Genomic DNA, 27,186 nt, shown 5'->3' on the forward strand with positions numbered 1-27,186 from the left:
CAGACTGCCAGATGCCAAGTAAAAACAAGACCAAGAGCCCTACTAGGAAGTACTTTAATCTTTTTTCTTAGAAAAAAAAAAAAAAATCCAAACACTAACAGTTCACGACATTTCAACAACAAAGTATACTGGTTGAGACGCTTCCAGGAGCTCGGGATTCTGGAGTTTTAGGAAGAAAAGCTGGTATCCTTGCTTCACTATAGATGGATGGCATAGGTCATAAATGGGAGACTTCTGGCTACTAAGCCAGTTTCAGAACCCAGTAGAATGACACTTCCTTCTATAGTCTTTTTAATCTTCATTCCTGTCTCCCCTATCCTTCAGAAATGCCACCACATAAAGCCCAGTAGCAGTTAGCTTAGGCTCCAGTCTTCTCCTTGGGTCAGAAAGGGGGGTGAAGAAACAGGGAGGTCACTCCTGAGTCTCCATGCTTTCCTCTTCCTCTCCTTGAGGTGGCTCTTCTGTATTCTCCTCCTCTTCCTCTCCTTCCTTCTTCTCTGGTGGCTTCTCATAAGCCTTTTCTGAAGGTGTCACTATCACTCCATCCCAGGTGGATATTTCAGAAGCAAGATCTAGAAGAAAAAAAAGGTGACTTCAGACAAGTAGCCCAACATAAAATCATGACCTGCACAGTGCAAACATTAAGACATGAGTAGTGTAAAGTATCTTTGCAGATCACATAAAGAACTCCTGCCCCACAGTGGTCACTCACAGCTGGCATCACCCTCCTGGCCAAGGATCTTCCTAAAGCCACCATGTGAGAGGATTCGGACCAGAGTCTGAGCTGTGTAGCAGACCATATCCTGAGGGAGAGCAAAGTAAGGGTAAATTAACAAAAGAGAACCAAAATACCTTATTTGACTAACATTCTCATGAAAATTGAGAAGAAAATAACTTCTAATTTCAAGACCAAAGTTTATGAGAACCCCGAAATCCCTGACCACTAAAAACCACATTCCCTTTGCCTTGTGACCAGGGATATTCAAGAGTGGGGCACAATACACCATTTCAGAGCTGTCCCAATACCTGCTGTTCCAGAGTCATGACTGTGTGTACTCTGAAGTTGCCACTCTCACAGGGGTCAGTGATACCCACTGACCCTGGCAGGAACAGTCCTGCAGCCAGAATCTGCAAGCATCGTCTGAAACATGGAGAAGTATTAGAAGAACACACAAGACAGCTCACATCCAGCCTCAAACCCAAAGCAGCATGCTATACCTGTATGCCACATTTAGGGCCAAAGGCTGTCTGGTGGGGTTGTTCATCACGGCATAGTGCCCCTAGAAGAAAATAAATCCGGTAGGTGTGCTATAAAGTAGCAATTCTATCTTCAAACAAAATCATCATGAAGAAAACTGGTTAAGGTCTAGCTAAAATTTTAATGTTCAGAAGCAGTTCTTAAATGACTGCTCATTCAATAATTTCTCTCCATTTCCACATGAATGAAATGAAGCAGTAATGAGAGACAAAGGAGCAACAATAACTGCTCATGTAACTGAATACTCCAAAAGCCCAAAGAAATAATAAACATTGAATCTTTACTGGATTACTTGTCCACTAATGAGATTTCTTTCCACCCCCACCCCCCACCCCCCTTTTCCTACTCCCTTCCTCCCTGCTGAGATTTCTTTTCATCTGTACCAAATTTCATATTCTGGTAGGTTTCAAAGTAACTACTGTTACATAGGGAGGATCAGGAACTCCAATTGCTGTTCATTACTTACAAGTAGGTCAAGTATCCAGGGAGTGAGGGGCTCAAAGCCAGGAAAACGAATCCTCAGGTCCTTCAGCAGTCTGATGAGAACTTTAACTCTGAAGGTAACAGAGACCAAGGATTAAAAGTAATAACATCATAAAACAAACTAGTGAATATAACAAAAAGGAAACAGACTCACAGATATAGGGAACAAACAAGGTTACCAGCGTGGAGAGGGAAGGGGGGAGAAGCAAGATAGGAGTAGGGGATTAAGAGGTACAAACTATTATGCATAAAATACACACGCTACAAGGATATACTATACAACATGGGGGATATAGCCAATATTTTATAATAACTATAAATGGAGTATAACCTTTAAAAATTCTGAATCACTGTGTTGTACACCTGTAACATGTAATACTGTACATCAACTACAGCTTGGGGGGAAAAAAAAGTAAAGTAAGATTATTTACTTCCACACCTAAGGCACAGAGCTGAAGCTATTTCCAGAACTATACATTCCCTTCTTTCCCTCAACCTAAATTTGCTTACTTAAGAAGCAAAATCCACACAGAGGATCCCAGCCAAAAGAGTTCTGTCAGAGGAAGTATGGGGGTATCCTGCTGTTCAGTGTAGTCAGCAGGATTAGGATGTATCTTCACGAAAATAGGGAGGGACTCACGTGGACTGAGAAGCATTTTCCTCAAACCAGCGGGCATGTCGGATGGCTGCTAAGGCACTCTGCAACACCTTGATATCCACTAGAAGACAAATATGACACCCACCAAGATGAAACATTCCTATTATTGAGCAAGCAATTCAATCCCACGGCCACAGTGCAAAAACTTGGAAGGAGGACAGGATAACTTCGTAATTCCTTAAACCACCCGTGTTCCCCAGATCAGTAAGACACTTGTCCAAAAATCACTATTCCTCCCTGAAACCAAATCTGGAAGCATGCAAGAGCTCCAGTTTTCTCCAAAAGCCTACCCCCTCCATGAATATTTCCTCAGTCCTTTTTCTTAAGTCCTCAAACTGCTTTCTTGGCCATGCTGTCTTTGACAGTTTCATTAGCAAGCTTGTAAAACTGTTTCCAAATTACAGAGGAAGATACCAAAGTGTGGGGGTAAACTTAGGTCCCAAAAGGTCTCATATGGACCAGCAACAAACTAAGTAAACTCAATAGCACTTTATACCATGTTTTGAATTTCCCCCCAATTTCACAGCAATGGAATAAAAGGACTAACAGTGGAGTTCTGGGTCCAGTTTTCGGAGGTTGGGTGGCACTGTTGTAATGAGAATCTTCACTGTAGCATCAGAAGAACTGATTTCAAAGCCAGTTTCATTGGTCAGCATGGTCAAAACTGAAAGAAGAAAAATCAAAAGCTGTAACTCTCACACTTCTATTAGATGACCAAAGGTAAATCCAGGATGAGGGTGGGGGAACAGATAGGTTTTTTTTTGTTTGTTTGTTTTTTTTAATTTATTTACTTATGTTTTTGGCCACACTGTGCAGCATGGGAGATCTTAGTTCCCCGACCAGGGACAGAACCCATGGCCCCTGCAATGGGTGCTTGGAGTCTTAACTACTAGACCACTAGGGAAGTCCCCTAGAGAGGTTTTTAAAAACAGCAACAGTCCAGAATCAGAACTGAGAATACTGAGTTTTAGAAGTAAGGAAGAGCAACTGGATTTTGAACACTGGCGGTCTCTGCCAAAAACTTCCCCAGTGTAAAACTCTGCATTCACTCTTCCTTCTAGCTTCACCTGACTATTAAAATGTACTTATAATTATAGACCTGGCTCCTGTGACCACTAAATTACATGTTCAGCAACAAATTCAAACCTTCAGAAGGATCCTGTGCCCTTAGGCTCTCCACGACCTTGTTCCCTAGTGCAGCAACGGCTTCCACTAGATTGAGAGGAAAGCAGATAATGAAGATGATGGTTACTTACATAGACCTTATATACTTTCTAAGCTACTCTGCACTCTGATTTCTGCTGGAGCAAGGGCGAGCAACTGAATAAATACTTCTACAAGGGGAAGCTAACACAGGGACAGAGAAACTGGAAGGCTCAGGGAACAGGACACCTCCTCCTATACACACACTTTTTTTCCACAGTACGGTTTCTCGTCAGTGGGACTAATGCCATTTTGGCCTGGATGATTCTTTGTTTGGGGTTGGGAGGTAGGGTCTGTCTTGTGCACTGCAGAATAATGCTTAGCAACAACCCCGGCCTCTATCCAGAAACATTAGCCCCCAAACATCTCCAGACACTGCCAAGTGTCCCCTGGGGAGCAAAATCACCCGCATTTGAAAAATAATGCCCTACAGTAACTGGCCATACATTCTTTCAGATACAACACACGTTAAAAAAATAAATTTCCCATTTGTCTTCCAAACAGCCTTTCTCACAAGAAATCTGGGCTTTAAAGACCCCCATGCCGCAAATCCAACTGCTATGTTCTGCTGCTGTGGCCAGAGAGAGGCACACTCACATGTTGGCAAAATCTTCAGGATCACCACCAGGTCAGCCACATTGTGTCCCGTAGTCATTGTTCCCTTTTTATATGATCCGACTTGTCGGACTTCTTCAATTTGCTGTTGGAAAAGAGATTTCAGGAAAAAAGTAAGAAGACTGCTTAGTTCCTTTTAGAACTCAGTTACAAACACAGCTTATTACCCGGGATTTGGAAGTAGCAGAGTTCAAATCATGTCCCAAAACAAGCACATGCAAAGCCTGATTCATCATGGTTAGCTGATAGTAACGATATGAGTGTGGTCCCCAAGATCAGCACTACAAAGGAATTCCACTGTACTTTCCCATTTTTAAGAGTGGCTTTGAATAGGCACCATAAGAATTAAGAGACAGGAGCCAAGGAAACATCTACAAGGCTGCCCTTTCCTAGGACTAAATCATCAACAACTCACCACTTCAAATGTCCCTGGAGCCACAATCAAATTGTCAATCACATTGTTTATTTTCGTCACTAGAGAAAGGATAGAGGCCTGAAAGATAGCAGGAAACAAAAACACCCTCAGGTGAAACACTGTAGCAGCTTCTCATCAAGTGTGAATATTTCCTCCAAATCCCTTCAATAGGAGATGAATCAATACCTACACAGGGCTCTGAGAAACCCTGACCCTTTCAGATATGAATATCCTAGAAAACTTTTTGATCCCAAACATAGATTCCCCAGCACAAATGTGAATGCACATGTAATCTGTCTATATATTCACCTGGCGCTCACCCTCTCCCCACAATGAGAAAGAAGGAGAACAATTAAACCTCCTGTGGAGTTTAGGCTCTGACAACAGTAACTTCACCAGTAGTTATTTACTTGTCTAGCTTCCTTCGAGAAATCTCAGGAAGGAGCCAACAGAATATACCTGTTCAGCAGAATTGGGAGCAAGGTCCTGATTCCTCTTCAGCAAGGCCTCACTGAAGGAAGTTTCATCAGGCGCTGGCTTGACCCGAGGAAAGGCCATTTCACACTAAACCAAAAATAAGCAACTATATACTACTTACCAAAAATAATATACAAGGGAGATTTTTTTTTCTGTTGCCACAACACAAAAAAATTGAAAACAGAAGATTCTACAACAGTTATTTTTACTCCTCAGGATATTCAAACATGGATAGAAGCTGGAAGAAATAGCTGTAATTTAAGCTCTTACTACTGTTATACTAACAGATAAGACAGAGATACAATTAACTGTTCAGAACAAAGATTATAATCATGTTACTGCCAATTGTAGCCAAGGAACTATCTTCCCCATCCAGCTTACACTGTTTTTGTATGGAAAGCAACACGCAGCTGAATGAAACCCCCAACTCCACTCACTAATCCCTTTTTCTACTCCAACTACCATTTGACTTCATTAACAGGGAGATGCTGGGCTCCAGGAAGCTACCATTGAACAGTGGCCAAGGTACTCACCAGATAGAAGTCAAATGGGATATGTGGCACAAAGGGCCTGAACCTAAAATAGGACAAACAATCCAAGTTATTCACTACAGAAATCAAACTGACTTCGCATAATGCGGCTGAACTCATTTATCAGGAGAGCAAGAAATGAATGCTTCTGCACCACAGCTAGATCGCACAAAGTGCAGGTAAGATTAGTCCACTCCAAACTCCTATTTAAATGACTGAAATGGAAATTAACCGGTGCAGAGAAGCTAAAAACTGGCACTCACCCTCCTCCGGGGCCTCCTCTGGAACCAAAGCGCCCGCCACGACCACGGCCTCTGTCACCCCTAGAAATGCATTAATAGATTTTAACTTTGTTTTGACCTCGCTGAAGTAATCTCCACCATACCGGCCACACGATTTCAAGTCTGCCTACCTCCATCGCTCTGCACTTCCCTTTGGAAGCCAAGCGATCCCATTCCCACTTACACTTCTCCCCATTCCAAATGCCCAGCGTCACCCCCCATGACCTCCGCCTTCTAGGGTAAAGTAATCACATCAAACCTCACATTCAATACTGACGGGGCTCAGTGAGCCCTACAAGAAATGCCCCATAATTGCTGAGATACTCCAACCCTAATACTTCAGAGACTAACGTGACTGCTCATTTATTCGTTTACGTGGTAAAAGCATCTATCGGGCATATCCTTTATATGTCAATCACTTGGCATTGAGAATGAATGAGGCACGTTCCAGCTTTCTCAGTAGAGATGGGGGTGAGGGCGGAGGCGTGCTCCTCCTGGGACCTGAGGACACCCCTCATCTGAACCCCCGAAGACCGAAGTGTGGAACCCGCCTCCCCTCTCCTGGGCCCCACCCCCATCCCCGGCCCAAGTTTCCCCGCCTCCGCGGCCCCCGACCTCCCCCACTCTCCCAGACCAGGAGTTCTCAGGTTTCCGTGCAGCCCCTAGATACAGCCCTTCCAAGTCCTCCGACTCCTCTCGGCCCAACTTCCCACAGTTTTCGGCCCAATACCCGAAACCTCTCTAGAGCACCCCACAGCCCTCACCTCATGGCGTCCTAGATCCCGAACAATGGAGACCGCACCAACCGCCCCTTTCCTCCCCGGAGCCGACAACGAGAGACTCGGCTTGCCGGCGTGTCCCAACAAACTCCGGCGCGATTGGCTCCCGCCGTACTCCGTCGCTTGTGCCTATTGGTTTACTTTGGCAAGCCGGTTTATGAACCAATGAAAAGCGCCTACTGTGTCGGGAACTAGCCAATAAGAATGGACTTGACAGTAACGACTTTTTACAGACATTAGGGGGCACTGTGCAAAGGATGCGTAGCATTCAGAGAACTTTGTATATATATCATGGAAACGTTTCTTCCAAGGTAGCAGAGTGGCGCAGCGGAAGCGTGCTGGGCCCATAACCCAGAGGTCGATGGATCGAAACCATCCTCTGCTATGGGTGTTGTTTTTCTCCCCCCCCGCATTGGACAGTATTTCTATGCTGAATTTCTGTAGTAAATGTAACCAATATATTCCTACTTTTTCCTCTCTCAAATATGCAGCCTATAGGAGCTGCTTTTGCCATCAGCAAGAGAAATGGAATAGGAACGGACTTCAGGTGACTGAATAGTACGCGTCTGGATGTGGTTTACAGAGGCTAGAGACTTGAGGGAAGAGAAGCGGATTTGAGTATGTGTTGAATCAGTGGGGGGAAATGCTGATGGTGAGGGACTAGAAGGGAAACTGAGACAGCCTTTGGAAAGAGAGCTCGGAGAAAGAAGGCAAGGGAAGTGACAGGAGAGAAGCAGCAGACCCCGGCCATCTGCCCAGTTTCCCCTCATTTCTCCTTTCCCCGCTCCACAACCTCTCTGGCGGATTTCACCTTTATACGAAGTTTCACAGCCGCATGTCCGGATATACTCTGGTTGCATTTACATCAGTCGTACTGCTATACGCTTTTTGTCCTTCCTATAATCCTGCTTCTCCCCCTTCTTGCCTTCTTTTGCACTGATTACTATTTATTATTCCTTCCCTGTCTCTGTCAATTGGAAGTTACGGCCTCTTTTTCTACTCTTTTTAGTGGTTACCCTAAAAATTACGACGTGCCTCCTTGAACTGGCAAAGTCTAATTTTATGTAAAACTTTCACTCACCTCATGAAAAACGCAGGAATAATTTAATTCCATTTACCATTACTCCCTTCAGAATTGTATATATTGTTGTGTAACTCTAAGTACTATATTGATGTATTATTTACTACAGCAAAATGCACAGATCTTGTCTACAGATCTATTAATTTTGAGTAGTGTATTCTGCCCATGTAACCACCACACAGATTAAAACGCAGTTTTATCACCTCAAAAAACTCACTCATACCCTTTTGCCCTCCTCCTAGAGGCAATCACTATTCCAATTTCTATTATCATAGATTACTTTTGTGTGTTCTTCACATAAATGAACTCACATCCTATGTACTCTTTTTTGTCCAGCTTCTTTTGCTTCACACGTTTCAAGATTCTTCCATGTTTTTGCATTTATCAGCAATTTGTTCCTTTTTATTTATGAGTAGCATTCCATTGCATAAATATTCCACAGTTTGTTTATCCGTTCTCCTGTTGATGAATTCAGGACCTCCAACTGGCTGAGAAACAGGCGAACACATCTGGGTTGTTTCCAGTTTGGAGACATTATGTATAAAGCTGCTATGACCATTTCTGTACAAGATTTTTGTGGTGAGATGCAGTTGTTCCTCTTGGGTAAGTGTAGGTGTATATGTCTACAAAATTTAAATTCCATATATATTTCCTATCCCACAAGACATTAATGCTTATTAATTAAAACAGTGGTCATTGAGATTTACCATTTTTAATGCTCTTTATTCCTTCCTGTATCCCCAACACTCATCTGGAATAATATTTCTTCTGCTTGAGAATTAGTGTCCTTCTGCTGGTGGCTAACTTTCTTGGTTTCGGTGTTTCTGAATACATCTTTATTTCATTTTTTTTGTTTAAAGACATTTTCTCTAGATACGTTACTCTAAATTGGAAGTCATTTTCTTTCAGCACATTTATGATATTATTTTACTGTTTATGGCTTCCATTTTTGCTGTGAAAAAAAAGTTGTTAATCAAATGGTTGCTCCTTTGAAGGTAACCAATCCTCTTTTTTCTGACTATTTTTAAGATTTTATATTTGATTTAGTTTCCTGCAGTTTCAATCTGAGGGCTCCAGGTATTGATTTTTTTTTTTTTTTTAATCTTGAGATTTGTTGAACTTCTTGAATCTGTGGCTTGATGTATTTCATTTATTTTTTAAGTTTCTTAGCCATTATCTCCTTAAATATTGCTTCTACCCTATCATTTCCCTCCCTCCTGGGCTCCAGATAAAGGTATATCAGACTTTCTCATGGTAACTTTACATCTCCAACCCCCTCTTTTCTGTTTTTTATTCCTTTTTATCCATGCTTCATTCTGAGTGGTTTCTTCTGTCCTTTCTTCCAATTCATTACGTACTCCTCAGTTGAGTCTAAGTTGCTCTTAAACCCATCAATTGGTTCTTAATTTTGGCTTTGGACTATTTCAGGTCTGGATTTTCTGTTTACTTCTGGTTTACCCTACTCCTAGGTTTCCCCTAAGAGTGCAGCATTTCAGGATTCTACCCCTAAATAGGAAGGTGGTTTACCCAAGAAATCACTTTTGGGGACATTTGGACTCCAACTTTTGTTTTACTTGCCTCACACAGGCTATTTTCTGCCACCAATTTAGGATCAGCAAATGACACTAGGGTAAAATGCATCCTCCTGCTGGTCTCCTGCTTTCCTGTCCTTTCATGCTCTCACTGTCTTCCTAGTTCATTGATTTTTAAAAGCATCTCATCTAACATTTTTAGTTGTCTGCAGCTCAGCTTGAGGACTGGACAAATTATTTAAGCCACCACTGTTGAAAGAGAAGCTCAGTTACTAAGGTGGATTTCTAGTCTAGTTCTCCTGAGCTCCAGTTCCACTAATCCAATAGCCTATCGGACACCTCCACTTGGATGTCTACAGGCACTTCAAAACCAATAAACTACAATTGTTATCTTCTCCCCAAAACTTTTCAGCTTCTTTTAGCTTCCCAACTAATAAGTCAGTGTCACCTAGACTTCAGTTATTTGTATGCTGTCTTCTCTTCCTGAATTCTACTTACAAAACATCTCCCTATAGTGAATAAGACCTTATTATATATTTTTTAAAAATTTGTTTAAAAAATTTGTTAAGAGGGTAGATCTCATGTTAGGTGTTCTTAACACACACACACACACACACATACACCCTCCAAAGGACACAAGGAAATTTTTGGAGGTGAAGGAAATATTTATTACCTTGATATTGTGGTGATGGTTTCATGGGCATATGCATATGCCCAAACTCATCAAATTGTATGTTAAATATGTACAGCTTATGGTGTATCAATCATACCTCAATAAAATTGTGTTTTAAAAAATTTTCAACCTCCTATCTAGCTCTATAGCCTCTGGAGCCCTCCTTATAGGACAAAGACATTATGCCTGTCCCTCAAAAGCTTGCATGATCTGCTCTCTGCTGCCTTTTCTTGCTTCTCCTTCTCAGTCATTTTTATACCTATATACCTTACATCCTAGATCAGGGTTGGAAACATACACTACTATGCAAATAAGTGAGCAGGGTGAATAGGAACCGTGATGAAGTAGACTCCTCTCAAAGAAATAATGGATACTTGGTTCCAGATGATTGTTCATGAAGAGATGCAGGACCTATATTACCAGCTCTGCAATATTTCAAGACAAGTCAGAAATCCAAGTATTCACGTGCCATCTGCTGATTTAAAAGTGTGGGCAATTAAACTATATATATATATATATATATATATATATATATATATATATAATGAGGAATAAAAACAGAGAGAGAGAATATAAGCCAGACAAAACATGCCTGCTGTCTGAAGTTGGTCCATGGGCTACTGTTTGCTCTAGACCATAAGAATATTTAAAATTCTCCTAAATATGGAAACATACTTCTGAGTTCTACTCTCTCTGCACAGAACACCTTTCTCATCTTCTGACCCTTGTTCAACTATTTCTCTTTGGAGATTTTCCTGGCCCTAATGCAAGCAAAATAGCCTTTATCTGGGCCTCTTAGCAATTTACTCATCTCTCTGTTGTAGTATTTAACTGCATTGCATTACAGCTATTTGTCCTAGAGTTCCTCAAAGATATGGACTATATATATATAGTGTGTAAATTAAATATATATATGGTATATAAATTTCATATATACAAAATCTTCATCTTTACACCTCCAGCATCTAGCCGGTCCTTAACACGTACCAGGTCCTCTGGAAATCTGACGTTTGCTGATCTTTGATCCTGCGAAAAAGGTTGGCTGCGCAATACCGTCAATGACTTCTGCTGGCCATTAGAGGGCAGACTGATTCCACAGCTGTCCGGCCCCCGGCCCAGCCGTCAAGGGCCCCCAAACACTCTCCCCAATTTACGCCTCCGCTTGTCATTTCCAACTCTGTCTCCCACCGCCCCAACAAATGCCATTTTAATAATCCTCCTCAAGACAAAACAAACACACACTCACACGCCGGGAGTGGCCCCGAAGTCACATCTGTTCACTCCTTCAGCCACCCACAAGCTCTCCCCACCCCCATCCCCCGTTCCTTCAGCCTTTTGGGAACTAAAGAGTTAATTCCTCCCTTCCACCACGTCCTTTTTCTCCGCGAATCCGCTCGATCTGGAAGCTGGGGAGTGGGTGAGATCCTAGGTGGACTGTTACCGGGACCCTGCATTCACCTACTTTAACACCTTTTCCAGAAACCGTCACCCTCCCGCGCCACCCTCTGACGCACATCCAAACACTCACACCTTTTCCTGCGAAGATCCCAAACTAGCACCTCTTGCTCTCTTCCCCAGACGGAACTAGGTAGGAGGGGAGGGAAAGATGGGGCGCAAGAGGCCCCTTGCTGCTCCCACACAATCTCCATTCAGTTCTGCTTCCCAACCCTGCGAGGGAGCCTCTTCTGCGGGTGCCGCTTCTCGGAGGAGGAAGACGTTTGGCTCCCGAGATGCGGCAAGAGGGTCTAAAGGAAAGCTGAGGGGCTCGGGAGGGCCCGCGACTTCGGGGCGGGGAGGAAGGAGTTAAAGATCCAGGATTGGCTCTCCGGTCGCGGAGTCTGGGAGGGGAAGCGGCCGGGAGGGAGGGTTCGGAGATTGGCTTGGGTCCTCCCCAGTCCCCCCCGGACGGCCGGAGACTTGGGCCGGCCGGACGCCCCTTCTGGCACACTCCCTGGGCCAGGCGCTCACGCACACATACAGACACTCACGCTCCCCTTTCCCTCCCTGGCGCCCTCTCCCATCCCCTACACAGAGCGCTCGCTCGCTCTCTTCCTCCCTCTCCTAACAGACTCACTCACTCACCCACTCACCCACTCACACGTGGGTCCTCTCGGGCCCCGCGCTCTCCTCGCACCCACCTGCTCCGCCGCGCCCTGGGCGCACTCCCCGGTCGCGCGCCCCTGGCGCTCCTGGCGCGCACTGCGGCAGCCAGAGGGGGCGGCGTGCCCCGGGGTGAGCGCCCCCGCCCCGCTCCTCCTCCCTCCCACGGGGGCGCTCCGGGTGCCCAGGACGGGCCGCCGAGCCGGAGGGGACGCGAAAGGACATGGTGAGAGGGCCCCGCCGCCTCGGTGCCCGCTGAGGCCATGCCGCGCCCCGGGCGCCCCGCGGGCGTCCGCCCGCGCCTGTTTCTGCTGCTGCCGCCGTTGCTGCTGCTCCCGGGCAGCTACGCGGGCAACCTGACGGTGGCCGTGGTGCTGCCTCTGGCCAACACCTCGTACCCCTGGTCGTGGGCGCGCGTGGGGCCGGCGGTGGAACTGGCCCTGGCCCAGGTGAGGGCGCGGCCGGACCTGCTGCCGGGCTGGACAGTCCGCACGGTGCTGGGCAGCAGCGAGAGCGCGCGGGGCGTCTGCTCCGACACCGCCGCGCCCCTGGCCGCCGTGGACCTCAAGCTGGAGCACGACCCCGCGGTGTTCCTGGGCCCCGGCTGCGTGTACGCCGCCGCCCCCGTGGGCCGCTTCACGGCGCACTGGCGGGTGCCGCTGCTGACCGCCGGCGCCCCGGCCGTGGGCTTCGGCGCCAAGGACGAGTTCGCGCTGACCACCCGCGCGGGGCCCAGCCACGCCAAGCTGGGCGACTTCGTGGCGGCGCTGCACCGACGGCTGGGCTGGGAGCGCCAGGCGTTCGTGCTCTACGCCTACCGGCCCGGCGACGACCAGCGCTGCTTCTTCGTGGTGGAGGGGCTGTACATGCGGGTCCGCGACCGCCTTAACATCACGGTGGACCACCTGGAGTTCGCCGAGGGCGACCGCGACCACTACACCATGCTGCTGCGCACCGTGCGCCGCAAAGGCCGAGGTGAGACGCGGGCACACCCGTCCGGCCGCTTGGCCTAGGGGCCTTCCCCGGGACGTCCTCTCTCTCCTCGCGGCCAGGCTTCTCCTCCCCGCGGCCCCTCATTCCTGTCTCAGCTTCCTCCGCCCTTTCCATCGCTCAGTTTCTATTTCCCTCTCTTTCTCCTCGCCCCCCTCCCTTCCAGTTCCTAGGCTCTCCTCTCTTCTCACCTCCTCACTCCCCCACCTCCTTCCCACCGATTCCCCCGGAGTTAACAGGAGGGAGAAAATGCCTCCAGCCACCCTGACGCTTAGTAGGCCCCCAGCTTAGTTCCTGTCCCTCTTGTTCTCCCCTATTTTCCTTCTCTTCCCAACAGCCGTCTCCCCTCCTCCAGCATCGTCTCGCGCTTCTCCCACCCACCCTCTCCTCTTCCAGTCCCCTCTCCAGCTGGCCCTTCTCTGCTTTCCCACTCCTGACCTCACCTTCCCCACCTTTGGCTCCGAGATTCCCTCTGTCAGTATCTTGGATCCTTCCTCCTCCCCCTCCCACCGCCTCCTCCCTCCGTTCATCTTTCTTCGGCCGCAGGGCCACAGCCTGGACTGAGCCAGGAGTTCCACTTAACTACCACAGAGTCTCTGAACTTCCTCCCTTGGGTGCCCCAGCTTCAGTTTCCCGTCTACTCCCTGACACCTAGCCTTTTCTCTCTTCTTTGACCCCCCTTCCTCCCCAGTTATCTACATCTGCAGCTCCCCGGATACCTTCAGAACCCTGATGCTTCTGGCCCTGGAAGCTGGCCTGAGAGGGGAGGACTATGTTTTCTTCCACCTGGACCTCTTTGGGCAAAGCCTGCAAGGTGCACACGGCCTTGCTCCCCGCAGGCTCTGGGAGAGAGGGGATGGGCAGGACATCAGTGCTCGCCAGGCCTTTCAGGTGAGGTTCAGGTTGAAAGCCCAGGCCGTGGGGTTCTGGGCTAGTGGCACATCGTTTCTGGGTCCTGGGTCCCTCGGTGTCTGAAAGGATTCCAGGCAAGAGGCGCTTGATGCTCATAGGAGTTATGTGACAGAGGGCAGGGGGCTGGGGCAAGGGGTATATAGAGGGCCAGGGGACTTCAGGACCAGGAGGCTAAAAAGATGAGAGAATGCCCTTGAAGTGGGATAATGTTCACATCTCACGGACCATCAGGACTCGGAAAAGCCATCCCAGCGCGTCCCCTGCTTTGAAGCAGGCAGCACCTCACGCAGGACATAGGGTCCAATGTTGACCTTGAGCTAAGCAGAGATGCAGCTCTGGGAGGTGGGCACCCAGGGTACTGGGAGGATTGGAGTCAGCACCCAGCTCTCCCCTCTCCCCTGACCCCTTCCTCAGGCTGCCAAAATCATCACATATAAAGAGCCGGATAATCCTGAGTACTTGGAATTCCTGCAGAAACTAAAACACTTGGCCCGTGAGCAGTTCAACTTCACCATGGAGGATGGCCTGGTAGGAGGGGGTCCTGGGACCCTGCAGCGTGGACCTCCAGCTCCCACTTCACAGCCCTCTGCCAATCGCTGCCCTGCTCTCTCAGCCATCCCCCTGTTCCCAGGTCTTCCCCTCTTTCCCTTCGCACTGTTCCCATATCTCTCCTGATGAGGGAGGGGGGCATTGACAAAATGTTCAACCTCTGAAACTCAAATTCTTATCAGTAAAATGAGGGTGATACACCCTGCCCTATCTGCCTAGCAGGATTCAGAAGCAGTGGTGTGTGCAGAGGCATTTTACAAGTAGTAAAATCTCTCTGTCACGTGAGGCTGTTTTCGCCCATCCTCTTCCAAGCTCCCAGTGCCTGCAGTTCCCCTCCCCCCAGCGCCCCACTCTGTGCCCCTTCATAAATCCCACCCCAGCCCAGCTCTGCCTGCCCCTACAGGTGAACACCATCCCAGCGTCCTTCCACGACGGATTCCTGCTCTATGTCCAGGCAGTGACGGAGACTCTAGCGCGTGGAGGAACTGTCACCGATGGGGAGGACATCACTCAGCGCATGTGGAACCGAAGCTTCCAAGGTCAGGGACTGGAGGTGGCAGGAATGGGCTACCTTGGGGTGCCCCAGGCAGGAAGCAGTGAGAAGCCTCTAGCCCTGCAGCGCAGGTAGTCACTTGCTCACACCAGTCTCTTCCTCTCTTCTGCAGCTGCCTTTAGGCTGTCTTCCCCATCTCCCTAGTGCCATCTGGAAGTCTTCCTAAGTGCCCAACCCCAACCCCAGTCATTCCTGCTGCTGAAATGTCTATCTCTTTCTATGTATATATATTTGGAAGGCAAGACAGAGAAGATAAAAAGACGGGGATGAGGTGTGAGGTCCATGAACTTCCACTCTCTCAAAACATAGCCATCTTTGTGCATATCCCCAGGTGTGACAGGATACCTGAAAATGGACAGCAGTGGAGATCGGGAGACCGACTTCTCGCTCTGGGATATGGACCCTGACACTGGAGCCTTCAGGGTAAGCCTGTGCCCCCAGGAGACAGTGCCAACTGGGAATGACATCTCACCCTCCCACCCCCCTGGATAAGAGAGAGCCCTGGATAAAAAGAGATCCAGCCAATCTGGAGGAGCAACCACAATGATAGGGACTCACAGGTGTTATCCTTGGGGAACCCCACGTCTGAGGAGGGAGCACAGCCCTGACCTCAGGAAGCTCCAGGTCTCCGAAGGTAGGCAGGATGCCCTCCCAGCAGAGACAGACTGACTCAGGGCCAAGATGAATGCACGTCATACTGCTCTATAAGAGCAACAGGAACAGGAAGGTCTTGAGGCCACAGGCACCAAGGAGCAGATCATCCTGGGAAGGCTTCCTGGAGGAAGGTTACATGGACTAGGCCTGGGAATGTGGACTGAGAACATTGCATTTTCCTATTTCCTGTGTGCTTCAATCCAAAATTATAAACTTCCTGAGTATAGGGCTGTGATTCTATATGGAGTTTTCTTTATAAAGCCCTTAAGTCATTTTCAAGCTTGTCCACTCTGATAACATGGGGTGTGGGTATGAGGCTCTCTGTATCCAGTCATGGCAGGGGCTGGGTGAATAGTTGACAGTGCAGACACAGTCCCTGGCAGCAAAGATGGGGTAGGTGGGGGGCAGGACTGCTCCCCTGGACCGGAGGCTTCATCAGGGCCCCTGCCTACCCACCACTCCTGCCCTCCCATAGATCGTTCTGAACTTCAATGGAACTTCCCAAGAGCTGGTGACCATGTCAGGGCGCAAACTGAACTGGCCCCTGGGGTATCCACCTCCTGATGTCCCCAAATGTGGCTTTGAAAATGAGGACCCCGCCTGCAACCAAGGTGACTGCCCCTTGCCTTCCAAGCCTCCATTACGAAGATGCTGCATCCTTCCTGCTCAGGGAGTCAAATAGGTGCCCCTCTCCCACACTGAGGTTTTCCTGGAGAGACTCCTCCTGCCTTTTCCTTTCCTTCATCCATCATCTCAGTTCACTGATTGAATATTAAAAGGTTCTTCAGGGACTCCCCTGGTGGTCCAGTGGTTAGGACTCCATGGTTCCACTTCAGGGGGCCTGGGTTCAGTCCCTGGTCAGGGAACTAAGATCCCACATGCCTGTGTGGTGTGGCCAAAAAAATTAAAAAATAAAGGTTCTTCCTCCTGTTGTCCAGTGTCTAACCCAAACCTCTCTTGCTGCAATGTGGACTCTCCCATGCAGACCACTTTTCCACCCAGGAGGTCCTGGCTTTGGTGGGCAGCCTCTCCCTGTTCAGCATTCTGATTGTCTCCTTCTTCATATACAGGTAAGCCTTGGAATGAGGGTGGTGACTGAGGCTGGGAGGCCTAGAGAACCAATAGCAGAGGAGGTGGCGGGGACCCAGAGGGAAGAGGGAGGGGTTAAGGGACAGAACAGCCAGGCCCAGGGAGATGGGGGAGGAAAGAGACTAGAAAGCCTTAGGACACCCGGAGGAGAGAAGGAGGTGGGAACAGAGACGGGAGTGGCCAAGGAGGGTCTGGGGGATCCGAGAAGGAGCAGATCTGTTGGGGGCATCATAGGGTGTGCATTCTGGCCTGAGGCTTGTTTCCCCTCCCTTCCCGCTTGTACAGACCAGATGGGAAGCAGCGGTCCAACACCTGTGGGGTTGGACCCATGCTAGTTGAGCAGGGATGAAGGCTCTGCTGTGTACCAGGTGCTGAACCCAGAGTGGAGGAGAAAGATAAGGAAGCCCCATCCTGCCTTCCAGTGGGAGGCTGACAGGAAAATGCAGAAAAAGTTAACGACAGAGGGAAACAAGAAGGGAGGGGAGAAAATCAATGCTGGTCAAGCATATACTTGTGTGTGCCCGGCACATCCACACACAATATTTCTTTTCATTCTTAATGAATTGGGAGATTGGGATTGCCATATACACACTACTAATAAGAAAAAAAATATCAAATTGTATACTTAAAAAAAATATTTCTTTTCATTCTTAAACCGATGCTCTGAAATAAATGTCGAGGTCCCCGATTTCCAAATGAGGACATTTAGACATAAACATGAGTCATAGAGAAATGAAGTGACTACCCCAAGGTCCCCAGTGAAGCAGAATTTCACCCAAGTCTCCTGACTCTCAGTGGAGAGGATGTAATTGCCCCCCCCCCCCCCATCTCTTAGCATCTACAGTAGTCCCAGGGCTCTGAGGAGGGGCTGCTAAGCTCCCCCTACCCTGGGCCAGAGGCTCAGACATGGGCTCAGGTGCAGGTTTCATGCCCCAGGAAGATGCAGCTGGAGAAGGAACTGGCCTCAGAGCTGTGGCGGGTGCGTTGGGAGGACCTGCAGCCCAGTAGCCTTGAGAGGCACCTCCGGAGTGCAGGCAGCCGGCTGACCCTGAGTGGGGTAAGAACTCCAGTACTTGGGGGCAGGGGGCAGAGCTGGGAATGGGCGTGTGGGTGGTGCCTGACCGGTAGGGTAGAGAGCAGAGTCCTAGTCCCAGCCCTGCCTTCACTTGCTGTGTGACTTTGGGCAAGTCACATTCCCTCTCTGAGAGTACCTCAAATAACGATTACATCTATAGAGCCTCCCTCACAGGGCTCTTTCAAAGGTTAGAGATAGCATATGTGAAAATACATTTTAAAAAAGTAAATAAATGAAGAAAGGATTTGATGACGTGGAATGAGAGGCAGGGTGACACAAAGATAAGGTGCGGTAGCAAAGACCAGAGCTCAAGCAACAAGGATGGAGAGCTGGGCCCATGGGCTGACCATCTCTCCTGTACTCCATCCCTTCAGAGAGGCTCCAATTACGGCTCCCTGCTGACCACAGAGGGCCAGTTCCAAATTTTTGCCAAGACAGCGTATTATAAGGTGGGTCTGGGGAAAGACCACTGGTCCTCAGGACTGGGGCAGGGCTGTCCTCTGATGGAGGACTGGGAGGGTCTTAGGGCAGGGGTGGGCTGTCAGGGCAGTGGAGTTCCCAGCGCTGGGCCATCCCCTCACAGGGACAATCTCCATTCCGCGCTCAGGGCAACCTCGTGGCTGTGAAACGTGTGAACCGTAAACGCATTGAGCTGACGCGGGAAGTCCTGTTTGAACTGAAGCATGTAATGTGGGGAGGGAGGCAGTGGCCTGGGGAAGCATCTGGGAGGCAGGGGAGGTTGGCCGACAGAATGGGTATGGAGGGACCGCAGGGTATCCTAGGAAAGGGTGGGCACTGTCACCCTGGGCTGGGCCCCTGCGTGCTGTGGGTAGGCGGCGGGGAAATCATAAATGGGGGAAGGGCTACTGGAGGTTTCATAGGGGCCCCACTGGATGGGCTTAGGAAGCAGAGGGAGTAGGAGCAGGTTCTGGGGAAGGGTTCTTTAGAACAGGAGTGGGAATCACTGGGGGAAGTCCTCGCATGTCTGCAGAGAGTGAATAGGGACTTGAGAAGAGTGAGGGGTCCCCCAGGGTGGGGGCAACTTGGCGAGGGGTGAGGTCTCTGTCAGGCTCTGATGCTGGCTGGCTCTCACCTGCAGATGCGGGATGTGCAGAATGAACACCTGACCAGGTTCGTGGGGGCCTGCACTGACCCCCCCAATATCTGTATCCTCACAGAGTACTGTCCCCGTGGGAGCCTGCAGGTGAGGTAGCAAGGGGGTGTCAGGACACCTAGGTCTAGCCCTGGGTCCGCCCCTGACTCACCATAAGGCCCTGGGCAAGCCTCTCCTTTCTGACCTTTATTTTCCCCATTTGTAAAATGGGAGTGGGGGGAGGGTGGTGGCACTGGAGTAAACCCAAAGCTTTGTCCCGTTCTGCCAGTTTATGTCAGCGGGACCCTTGCACTCCTCCTCCGGGGGGCGTGTGCAGGGTACAGGGCTGACTCCCACTGCCCAGCAGGACATCCTGGAGAATGAGAGCATCACCCTGGACTGGATGTTCCGGTACTCGCTCACCAATGACATCGTCAAGGTAGGTCCAGAAAAGAGCCCACTGGATGTGGGTGGGAAGGGCCAGGCAGACTTATCCCCTGGCCATGCTTGGAGGTTCCACTCATGCCCAAGACCGCTGCCTCCCCAAATTTCCCAGGGTATGCTGTTCCTACACAATGGGGCCATCTGCTCCCATGGGAACCTCAAGTCATCCAACTGCGTGGTAGATGGGCGCTTCGTGCTGAAGATCACTGACTACGGGCTGGAGAGCTTCAGGGACCCGGAGCCAGAGCAAGGACACACCCTCTATGCCAGTGAGCCCCGACCCCTCACACCGTCCCCAGAGGATCCAGTGGGGAGGCTGATGCCTGGCCAGTGAAGGGCTCCGGCCCACCTCCCCTGACGCCCGGCACAGTTCATCATCCGTAGGAAGCAGAGTCAGACCAAGTGGTCTCAAGGCCCCTTCTAGCTCTAGCACCCCCGTGATGTCTCCAGATCAGGCCCAGCCACATCCTCTGGGACCTTGTGTCCCCTCACCCCTTAGCTTTGGGGCCCTTCACCCTGTGACTCCTGACCTCTGACCCGCAGAAAAGCTGTGGACAGCCCCTGAGCTCCTGCGAATGGCCTCGCCCCCTGCCCGGGGCTCTCAGGCTGGTGACGTGTACAGCTTTGGGATCATCCTTCAGGAGATTGCCCTGCGGAGTGGTGTCTTCCACGTGGAAGGTTTGGACCTCAGTCCCAAAGGTGAGAGGACCGTGCTTTCCCCTGATGCCACCACACTCAACTAACCCCCGCTCCAGAGAGAGGGAACCCTGGCAACGCCACCGCCCTCTGCTCCACTGCTGCCAGTGAACCGGAGCACAACTGGCCCGGTTCCCTGCAGGGCTCCTCTGCCCGCGCCCTGGTCCTGGACTTCCCCACTCCGTTTCTCAACAGGCCCCGGGCTGAACCCGGCCCTCAGCCTGTCTCCCTCCCCCACCACACAGAGATCATCGAGCGTGTGACTCGGGGCCAGCAGCCCCCCTTCCGGCCCTCCCTGGCCCTGCAGAGTCACCTGGAGGAACTGGGGCAGCTGATGCAGCGCTGCTGGGCCGAGGACCCGCAGGAGCGGCCACCCTTCCAACAGATCCGCCTGATGCTGCGCAAGTTTAACAGGTCACTGGCGCCAGTCTCCTCCCAGCCTCCTCTACCTGCCACCACCAGCACGCACCGCACGCTGACGTCTTATCCCTGCGGTGGCAGAGCCCACGCACAGCCCCCCATGCACAGCCCCCCCCACGCAGCCCACGCCAGCCCGCCACAGCCCCGCAGCCCGCTCTGTGAACACTGTAGGGCCCAGCTGTCCCCACGGCCCCCTACCTCCCCCACCGGCCCCTGCTCCATCAGCCTTCAGTGGCCGCAGAGGAGATGGCCTCCTGCCTCCTGCCTCCACCTCTCTGCTCTCCACGGGGGCTCCCACCCAGCCCTTGCATCCCCTTTCCCAGTGTGCCCCATGGGGGCCGTTCCTCCAGGCACACCCCTCTGCCAGCCTGTGCGCCCTCACTCTGTTCTCCATCGACCCCTGTCCCCTTCTGCCTCCTCTGCCTCCTTCTCACCCACCTGTGTTCAACAAAGATGTGCAAAATAGCCAACACGTCTGAAGCTTCCTCCTTGACCCTGGGGTTTCAGGGAGGAACTGGACTTTCCTCCTCCCCTTTTCCCCTGCCACCCCCATCCTGCTGTGCCCCTCAACCCTGACCCTCTCCAGGGACCCCCCTGCAGCGGGCCGACAGGAAGCCTGGGTAGGGTGAGAGCCTGGGGTAGGCGCTTCAGGGTAGGGCGTGCTGCGCCCCTCTCACCACCGCCCCCTCCGCCACGCCCGTCCCCAGGGAGAACAGCAGCAACATCCTGGACAACCTGCTGTTGCGCATGGAGCAGTACGCCAACAACCTGGAGGAGCTGGTGGAGGAGCGGACCCAGGCCTACCTGGAGGAGAAGCGCAAGGCCGAGGCCCTGCTCTACCAGATTCTGCCTCAGTGAGTGCCCAGGCTTGGTGCCCCCGCCGCCCCTGCCCCGGCCCCGCCTCATCTTCTGATCCTGCACCCGTCCCTGACCCCTCAGTTCAGTGGCCGAGCAGCTGAAGCGCGGGGAGACGGTCCAGGCCGAAGCCTTCGACAGCGTCACTATCTACTTCAGTGACATTGTGGGTTTCACAGCCCTGTCGGCGGAGAGCACGCCCATGCAGGTAAGTCAGGCACGGCGGCAGGTGTCAGAGCAGCCAGGTGTGCGAGGCTTGGCATCTCCACCCCATAGGCCTGCCTGCTGTTCCGCTTGTCCCACCCGAGCGCAGGGGGGGGTCCCTTACTCCCCACCCTGTGGCTTCTCTTTTCTTCCAGGTGGTGACCCTGCTCAACGACCTGTACACTTGCTTTGATGCTGTCATAGACAACTTTGATGTCTACAAGGTGAGTAAAGATGGAAAGGGACATGCCTTAGAGGACTGGGGCAGGGAGGGTGGGGGGGACTCGGGGGGGGGCGTCAAGGAAGGGAGGGAATATGGGGATATGTGTATAAAAACAGTTGATTGAACCTGGTGTACCCCCCAAAAAAAAATAAAAATAAATAAATAAATAAAAATAAAAAAGATGGAAAGGGACAGACAGACGGACATGGCCAGGGTCACAGAAAAGCGGAGGGCAGAATGACATTGAGTCTTAAGAGAGAAGACCAACAGACACGGGCAAAGACTGTCACAGGGAGGTGTCACAGGAAGACCCAGAACAGGCAGAAAACCCGCGCGGGCTATGGGGGATGAGAAACACAGCGGCTGGTAGATGCGGGAACAGGAAGACAGCGCCCACAGTGTGGGGGGCGGCGCCCGGAAGAGAAAGTTCCAGCCCTCAGGCCCTGCACCCTCTCGCGGCCCGCACAGGTGGAGACCATTGGTGACGCCTACATGGTCGTGTCCGGGCTCCCGGTGCGGAATGGGAAGCTGCACGCCCGCGAGGTGGCCCGCATGGCCCTGGCGCTGCTGGACGCGGTGCGCTCCTTCCGCATCCGCCACCGGCCCCAGGAGCAGCTGCGCTTGCGCATTGGCATCCACACAGGTGAGGCTGCCGAAGGCGCGCAGGGAGGAGGCTCCCGAAGGCTGGAGCTGCGCACCGAGAATAGTCCCAGCCCTTCTCCACCGCTCCCCGTGCGCGCATACACCCACACCTACGCCCCCCCCCCCACACCCCTGGGCTCCCACCCGTCACAGATCCCACCTGCTGCCTCTCCTGGAGCGCTCTAGCCCCGTCCTACAGCCACCCTCCATTCCTTCCACCCGCTTCCCTCAACTGATGGGCTTCCGCTCCCTCCAGGACCCGTGTGTGCTGGTGTGGTAGGGCTGAAGATGCCCCGTTACTGTCTCTTTGGGGACACAGTCAACACGGCCTCAAGAATGGAGTCTAATGGGGAAGGTATGCTGGGTCCCCTGGGCGGGACACGGAGGACAGGGTGGTTGTAGCCGAGGAAGGCTCTCCTGCAGCTGGTGCCTATGCAGTCCATGTTCTCTCTCCTCCCAGTCTCCCTTTTCATAAGGGTTCAACCTGGCCAGAACACATCGAATCTAATCAGAGACTCAGGTCCCCAGCTGCCCCCTCCTGCCAAATGATTGAAAAGTCTTTCCAGGCCAATGTCCAGCAGTTCCTAGCAGGAATCCTACCTTTAGGGCCCTCTTGGGTGTGGTAAAGAGGGCTTCAGAGCAGCCCACTTGGGTGTGAATCTCAGCTCTACACCTCACACAGCCTCTTGCCTCAGTTTTCCCCGTCTGAAAAAATGAGAATTAAATATCTACCTCAGAAGGGTTATGTGAGAAAGTCATATAACATGACTAGCGCATAATCGTCATTGAACTTTTCTGAGCCTCAGCCATTTGTCTTTAAAATGATGCCTATCTCAGTGTTCTCAAAAACATAGCACAACCGCTGGAACACAGGAGGAATCTGATACATGCCATCTCTCCCATCTCTTCCCCTGGGCTTGCTCCCTGTTGATCTTCTGTCTCCTGCTGTAGTCAACACACGTCAGTCGATTTTTATTGAGCAACTACTGAATACCAGGCCCTAGAATGCTAAGATGACCTGGACCAACGTTTGCTAGGGAGTCCACGTGGACCCCAGCTAAGCCTCGTGGCAGGAGAAGGGCGACTTGGGAGCCCAGAGGGGGTCTGCTTCAGCAGATATTCCCTGGGCACTGTGGTGAGGCTGTCGAGGTAGGAGAAAGCTTCTCCCTGAGGTCCAGTCCTCAAGGAGCACATTCGCAGAAATGGTTTAACAGCAGAACGGGGCCTCTGTGATGCAGACCTCAGGGGTGGTAGGGGTGAGTACAGAAGGAGGTCAAAGAAGGGCTGTGGGGAACAACAGTCAGGAGTCTGGGTCTGACCTCAGCAGCTTGGGCAGGTCTCCCTCCCGAGGCCTGGGCTCCCTCAGCCCTGAAATGAAGGTGTTGTGTTAAAACACGATGACAGCAACCACTTGTGTAGTGCCTCCTACGTGCCAGTCTCTTAAAAAAACACTTGATGAATAATGTTAAATTTATTTTTTTTGCTGCATTAGGTCTTCATTGTTGTTCACGGGCTTTCTGTAGTTGTAGTGAGAGGGGGCTACTTGTTGTTGTGGTGCGAAGGCTTCTATTGTGGTGGCTTCTCTTGTTGTGGAGCACAGGCTCTAGGTACATGGGCTTTCGTAGTTGCCATAGTTGCAGCACACAGGCTCAGCAGTTGTGGTGCACGGGCTTGGTTGCTCCACGGCATGTGGGATCTTCCGGACCAGGGATTGAACCCGTGTCTCTTGCACTGGCAGGTGGATTCTTAACCACTGCGCCACCAGGGAGGCCCCAATAATGTTAAATTTAATCCTCACAAGAAGGCTTTGAGATGGGTCCTGTCGCTCTCAGCATTTTGCAGACTAGGAAATGAAGCACAGAGAGTTTATATTACTTCCCCAAGCAAGTGTCCAAGCTGGGATTCATATTAGGCAGAGCAGGCTCCAATGTCTGAGCTCCTGACCACTACTCTCTACTGTCTGTCTAGAGCCTGGTGACACTCTGGAGTGCTGTCCAATAGAGCTTTCTGCGGTGATGGGAATGTTCTATAAGCTGTGCTGTCCAATATAGTAGCCTCTGAGGCGTTGCATTTTTAACTGTATTTCTTTCTTTTTTTTTCAAACATTTATTTATTTGTTATTTTTGACTGCATTGGGTCTTTGTTGCAGTGTGCGGGCTTCTCATTGCGCTGGCTTCTCTTGTTGAGGAGCACAGGCTTTCGGTGCATGGGCTTCAGTAGTTGCAGCACGCGGGCTCAGTAGCTGTGGCACACGGGCTTAGTTGCTCTGCGGCGTGTGGAATCTTCCTGGACTAGGGATTGAACCCATGTCCCCTGCATTGGCAGGCAGATTCTTAACCACTGCACCACCAGGGAAGTCCTGTATTCCAGTTACAATTTAAATAGCCACATGTGATTAGTGGCTATCATGGTGGAAACACAGTTCTAGAGTTCTTAGGGAGAGGCCCATATGGTCAGACACCACATGGAGGGGGTGGGACCTGAATTAGGAGGCTTTCTGGGCCAAAGGAAGGAAGGATAGCATCTTTCTAGCCCTTCAGTCCCTGATCTCCTGCTCCCATCTCTTATATCTCTCATCTCCCTTCTCCTCCCTTCTCCCCAGCTCTGAAGATCCACTTATCTTCTGAGACCAAGGCTGTCCTGGAGGAATTTGGTGGTTTTGAGCTGGAGCTTCGAGGAGATATCGAAATGAAGGTAGAAAAGGAAGCCTCTACCCTTACCACCCCTGTGAGTCCCCGAAGGGCTTACCCTCCCCAGGCCCCTTCTCAAGCAGCCAACCCCACTCCCATCATTGGGGAAAGTGGACGTGTCACTCCCCACCCCAAACTCCTCTTTTTCCCTCCAGGGCAAAGGCAAAGTTCGGACCTACTGGCTCCTGGGGGAGCGGGGGAGTAGCACCCGAGGCTGACCTGGCTCCCCTCCCAGCCTTCCACACCTCCCTTCCCTGTGCCAGAGGTGCCAGAGTGGTGCCAGGCCTCAGCCTCACCTACAGCATCCCAACCATTGCCAAAGAAGTGGTTTGAACAGCTCAGATGTACAGATCCCAGTGGGGACACCAGATATTACCTCTGAAAGTGGACTGGTATTGGGGGAGAATTTGGAGCTCACTGGACTGGACCAAAACTTATAGCCATGCTCAACAACTCCCCCCCCCCCCCCCCCCCCCACACACACACACACATAGGCACACACACCTGCTCTCCACCCTGACTCAGGCCAGGCCAGGCTGGAATGTGGATTTCTGGATCCTCCTGCCCCTCCCAGTGTCCTCCTCCTTCAGCCTTGCTACACTGTGACTTTTATGGGGAGGGGGGAAGAGCCCTCTGAGGGGGAATAGGAAAAGGGACAATAGATGAATCTAGGGGCTGGCGGGGGTCCTCTTCTGGGCCTAGCCCACATGGGCCACAAACACCCCCCTGTCCCCTACCACCCAACCTAGGATGCAGTGCACGGGGGAGAAAGGGAAGGACGGAGGGCTGTGGGCTTGTATGCCTTGCTTCTCCTGTGAGTGGAGACCATTAAAATCGTTATTCTAGTGACAGTGTCTTTTCTTGAGGGTCGCCAGAAGACGCAGCCGTATTCTCCATCCTCTGCTTCAAATAAGATGTTCCTCAAGTTGGGGATGCGGTATCTGAAAAAGGCTGCAGTTCCCCTTCAACCTTGAGGAGCAGCCTACGAATTACCTCAGCAGTGCTGACGCTGGTGGTCTCAGGACCTTTTACTCCCTTAAGAACTCCTGAGGGCCCCAAAGAGCTTTTGTTTGTGTGGGCTATATCTGTCGACATATTCTGTATTAGAAATTAAAACAAGTCTTTATTATCTCATTTAAAATAACTATAATAAATCCATCACATGTTAATTTTTTATGGCTTTAATCAAAGATATTCTTAAGAGAAACTGGCTTTTTTGGGAGACTGCAATGACTAGTTTGGTGCTACCGCCTTAATTTATGCTAAGACACCAACAGTTTTAACCCCATTGTTTTTGCACCATCTGTGCAAATATCAATAAAGTCAATGGGCAAATAGTATAATTAGTAGGATTGTGAAAATCATGTGTGAGTGTGTGTGTGTGTGTGTGTATTTGTGGCTTGCAGGGATTGAACCTGGGCCCTGGCAGTGAAAGCACCAAGTCCTAACCACTGGACCACCAGGGGATTCCCGTGAACTTCATTTTGACCTCATCCAACCCCTGAAAGAATCTTGGGGACTCATGGAATCTGCGGACTACACTTTGAGAACTGCTATGTTACCCAATGCCCAGCATACAGTAGGAATATAATGAGTGTGGACTGAAGGGAGAGTGCTGGCATCTGCCGCAGGAGGCCTGGGAGCCAAGAAGGAGCAGTGGGGTGGGAACATGTAGATCCCTTTCTACCTCAGTTGAAAGGTGGGAATCGTCCACCTGCTCGTCCATCCCCATGCCCGCGTAGACAGATGTGAGTGATCGTTTACAACATGACTTTCCATTGGGCTACGGGCCCTCCTCTCCCTGCTCCAGCCACCCACCCCACCCCCTTCCTGAGCAGGCAGGCAGGAATGCGAATGCGGGGGAGAGGTGGCTGCAGCTTCACCTCCCCCATGGGGAAAGAAAGTGCCAGACATTTCTTCAGTACCATCCATCAAGTGCAGACAGGCCCCTCCTCCGGCCTCCCCAAGCCTCTTCCTGGAGTCCACGCCCAAAGCCAGTGGAACTGGAGGTC

The 27,186-nt window shown here is 51.0% G+C and overlaps 2 protein-coding genes and 1 non-coding gene across 9 annotated transcripts; 2 read left to right on the forward strand and 1 right to left on the reverse strand.

Moving 5' to 3' along the window:
• Positions 1–38: 38 nt before the first annotated feature.
• ILF2 (interleukin enhancer binding factor 2) lies at positions 39–6,775 on the reverse strand. 3 transcript variants are annotated; one of them, XM_057724904.1, is made up of 14 exons: positions 6,685–6,775; positions 5,903–5,962; positions 5,643–5,685; positions 5,092–5,196; positions 4,633–4,710; positions 4,200–4,302; positions 3,546–3,611; positions 2,947–3,063; positions 2,382–2,460; positions 1,725–1,812; positions 1,219–1,280; positions 1,027–1,141; positions 713–803; positions 39–572 (listed from the first exon to the last, which is right to left on the reverse strand). In XM_057724904.1, the coding sequence occupies exons 1-14, from the start codon at positions 6,687–6,689 to the stop codon at positions 412–414; spliced, it is 1,173 nt and encodes a 390-aa protein (XP_057580887.1). In that variant the 5' UTR covers positions 6,690–6,775; the 3' UTR covers positions 39–411. The 3 variants fall into 3 exon arrangements, with proteins under 3 accessions (XP_057580887.1, XP_057580881.1, XP_057580894.1); XM_057724898.1 differs by having other exon boundaries at positions 5,643–5,962; positions 6,685–6,765; XM_057724911.1 differs by lacking the exon at positions 5,643–5,685 and having other exon boundaries at positions 6,685–6,744.
• Positions 6,776–7,012: 237 nt separating this feature from the next.
• TRNAM-CAU (transfer RNA methionine (anticodon CAU)) lies at positions 7,013–7,084 on the forward strand. Its single transcript has one exon. It is a non-coding gene; the product is annotated as a tRNA-Met (tRNA).
• Positions 7,085–11,926: 4,842 nt separating this feature from the next.
• NPR1 (natriuretic peptide receptor 1) lies at positions 11,927–26,329 on the forward strand. Of its 5 annotated transcripts, none has more exons than XM_057724963.1 (22): positions 11,927–13,060; positions 13,767–13,966; positions 14,402–14,515; positions 14,940–15,075; positions 15,421–15,512; positions 16,219–16,354; positions 16,729–16,813; positions 17,769–17,889; positions 18,282–18,356; positions 18,515–18,592; positions 19,007–19,111; positions 19,368–19,439; positions 19,557–19,713; positions 19,988–20,143; positions 20,386–20,554; positions 21,268–21,414; positions 21,500–21,623; positions 21,775–21,843; positions 22,311–22,485; positions 22,741–22,839; positions 25,087–25,178; positions 25,330–26,329. In XM_057724963.1, exons 1-22 carry the CDS (start codon positions 12,349–12,351, stop codon positions 25,390–25,392), a joined length of 3,177 nt encoding a protein of 1,058 aa, XP_057580946.1. In that variant the 5' UTR covers positions 11,927–12,348; the 3' UTR covers positions 25,393–26,329. The 5 variants fall into 5 exon arrangements, with proteins under 5 accessions (XP_057580946.1, XP_057580931.1, XP_057580921.1 ...); XM_057724948.1 differs by having other exon boundaries at positions 12,258–13,060; positions 18,491–18,592; XM_057724938.1 differs by having other exon boundaries at positions 12,258–13,060; positions 18,491–18,592; positions 26,041–26,329.
• The last annotated feature ends 857 nt before the right edge of the window (positions 26,330–27,186 follow it).

The sequence above is a fragment of the Hippopotamus amphibius genome, chromosome 1, assembly GCF_030028045.1.
Source record: "Hippopotamus amphibius kiboko isolate mHipAmp2 chromosome 1, mHipAmp2.hap2, whole genome shotgun sequence".
NCBI lineage: Eukaryota > Metazoa > Chordata > Mammalia > Artiodactyla > Hippopotamidae > Hippopotamus > Hippopotamus amphibius.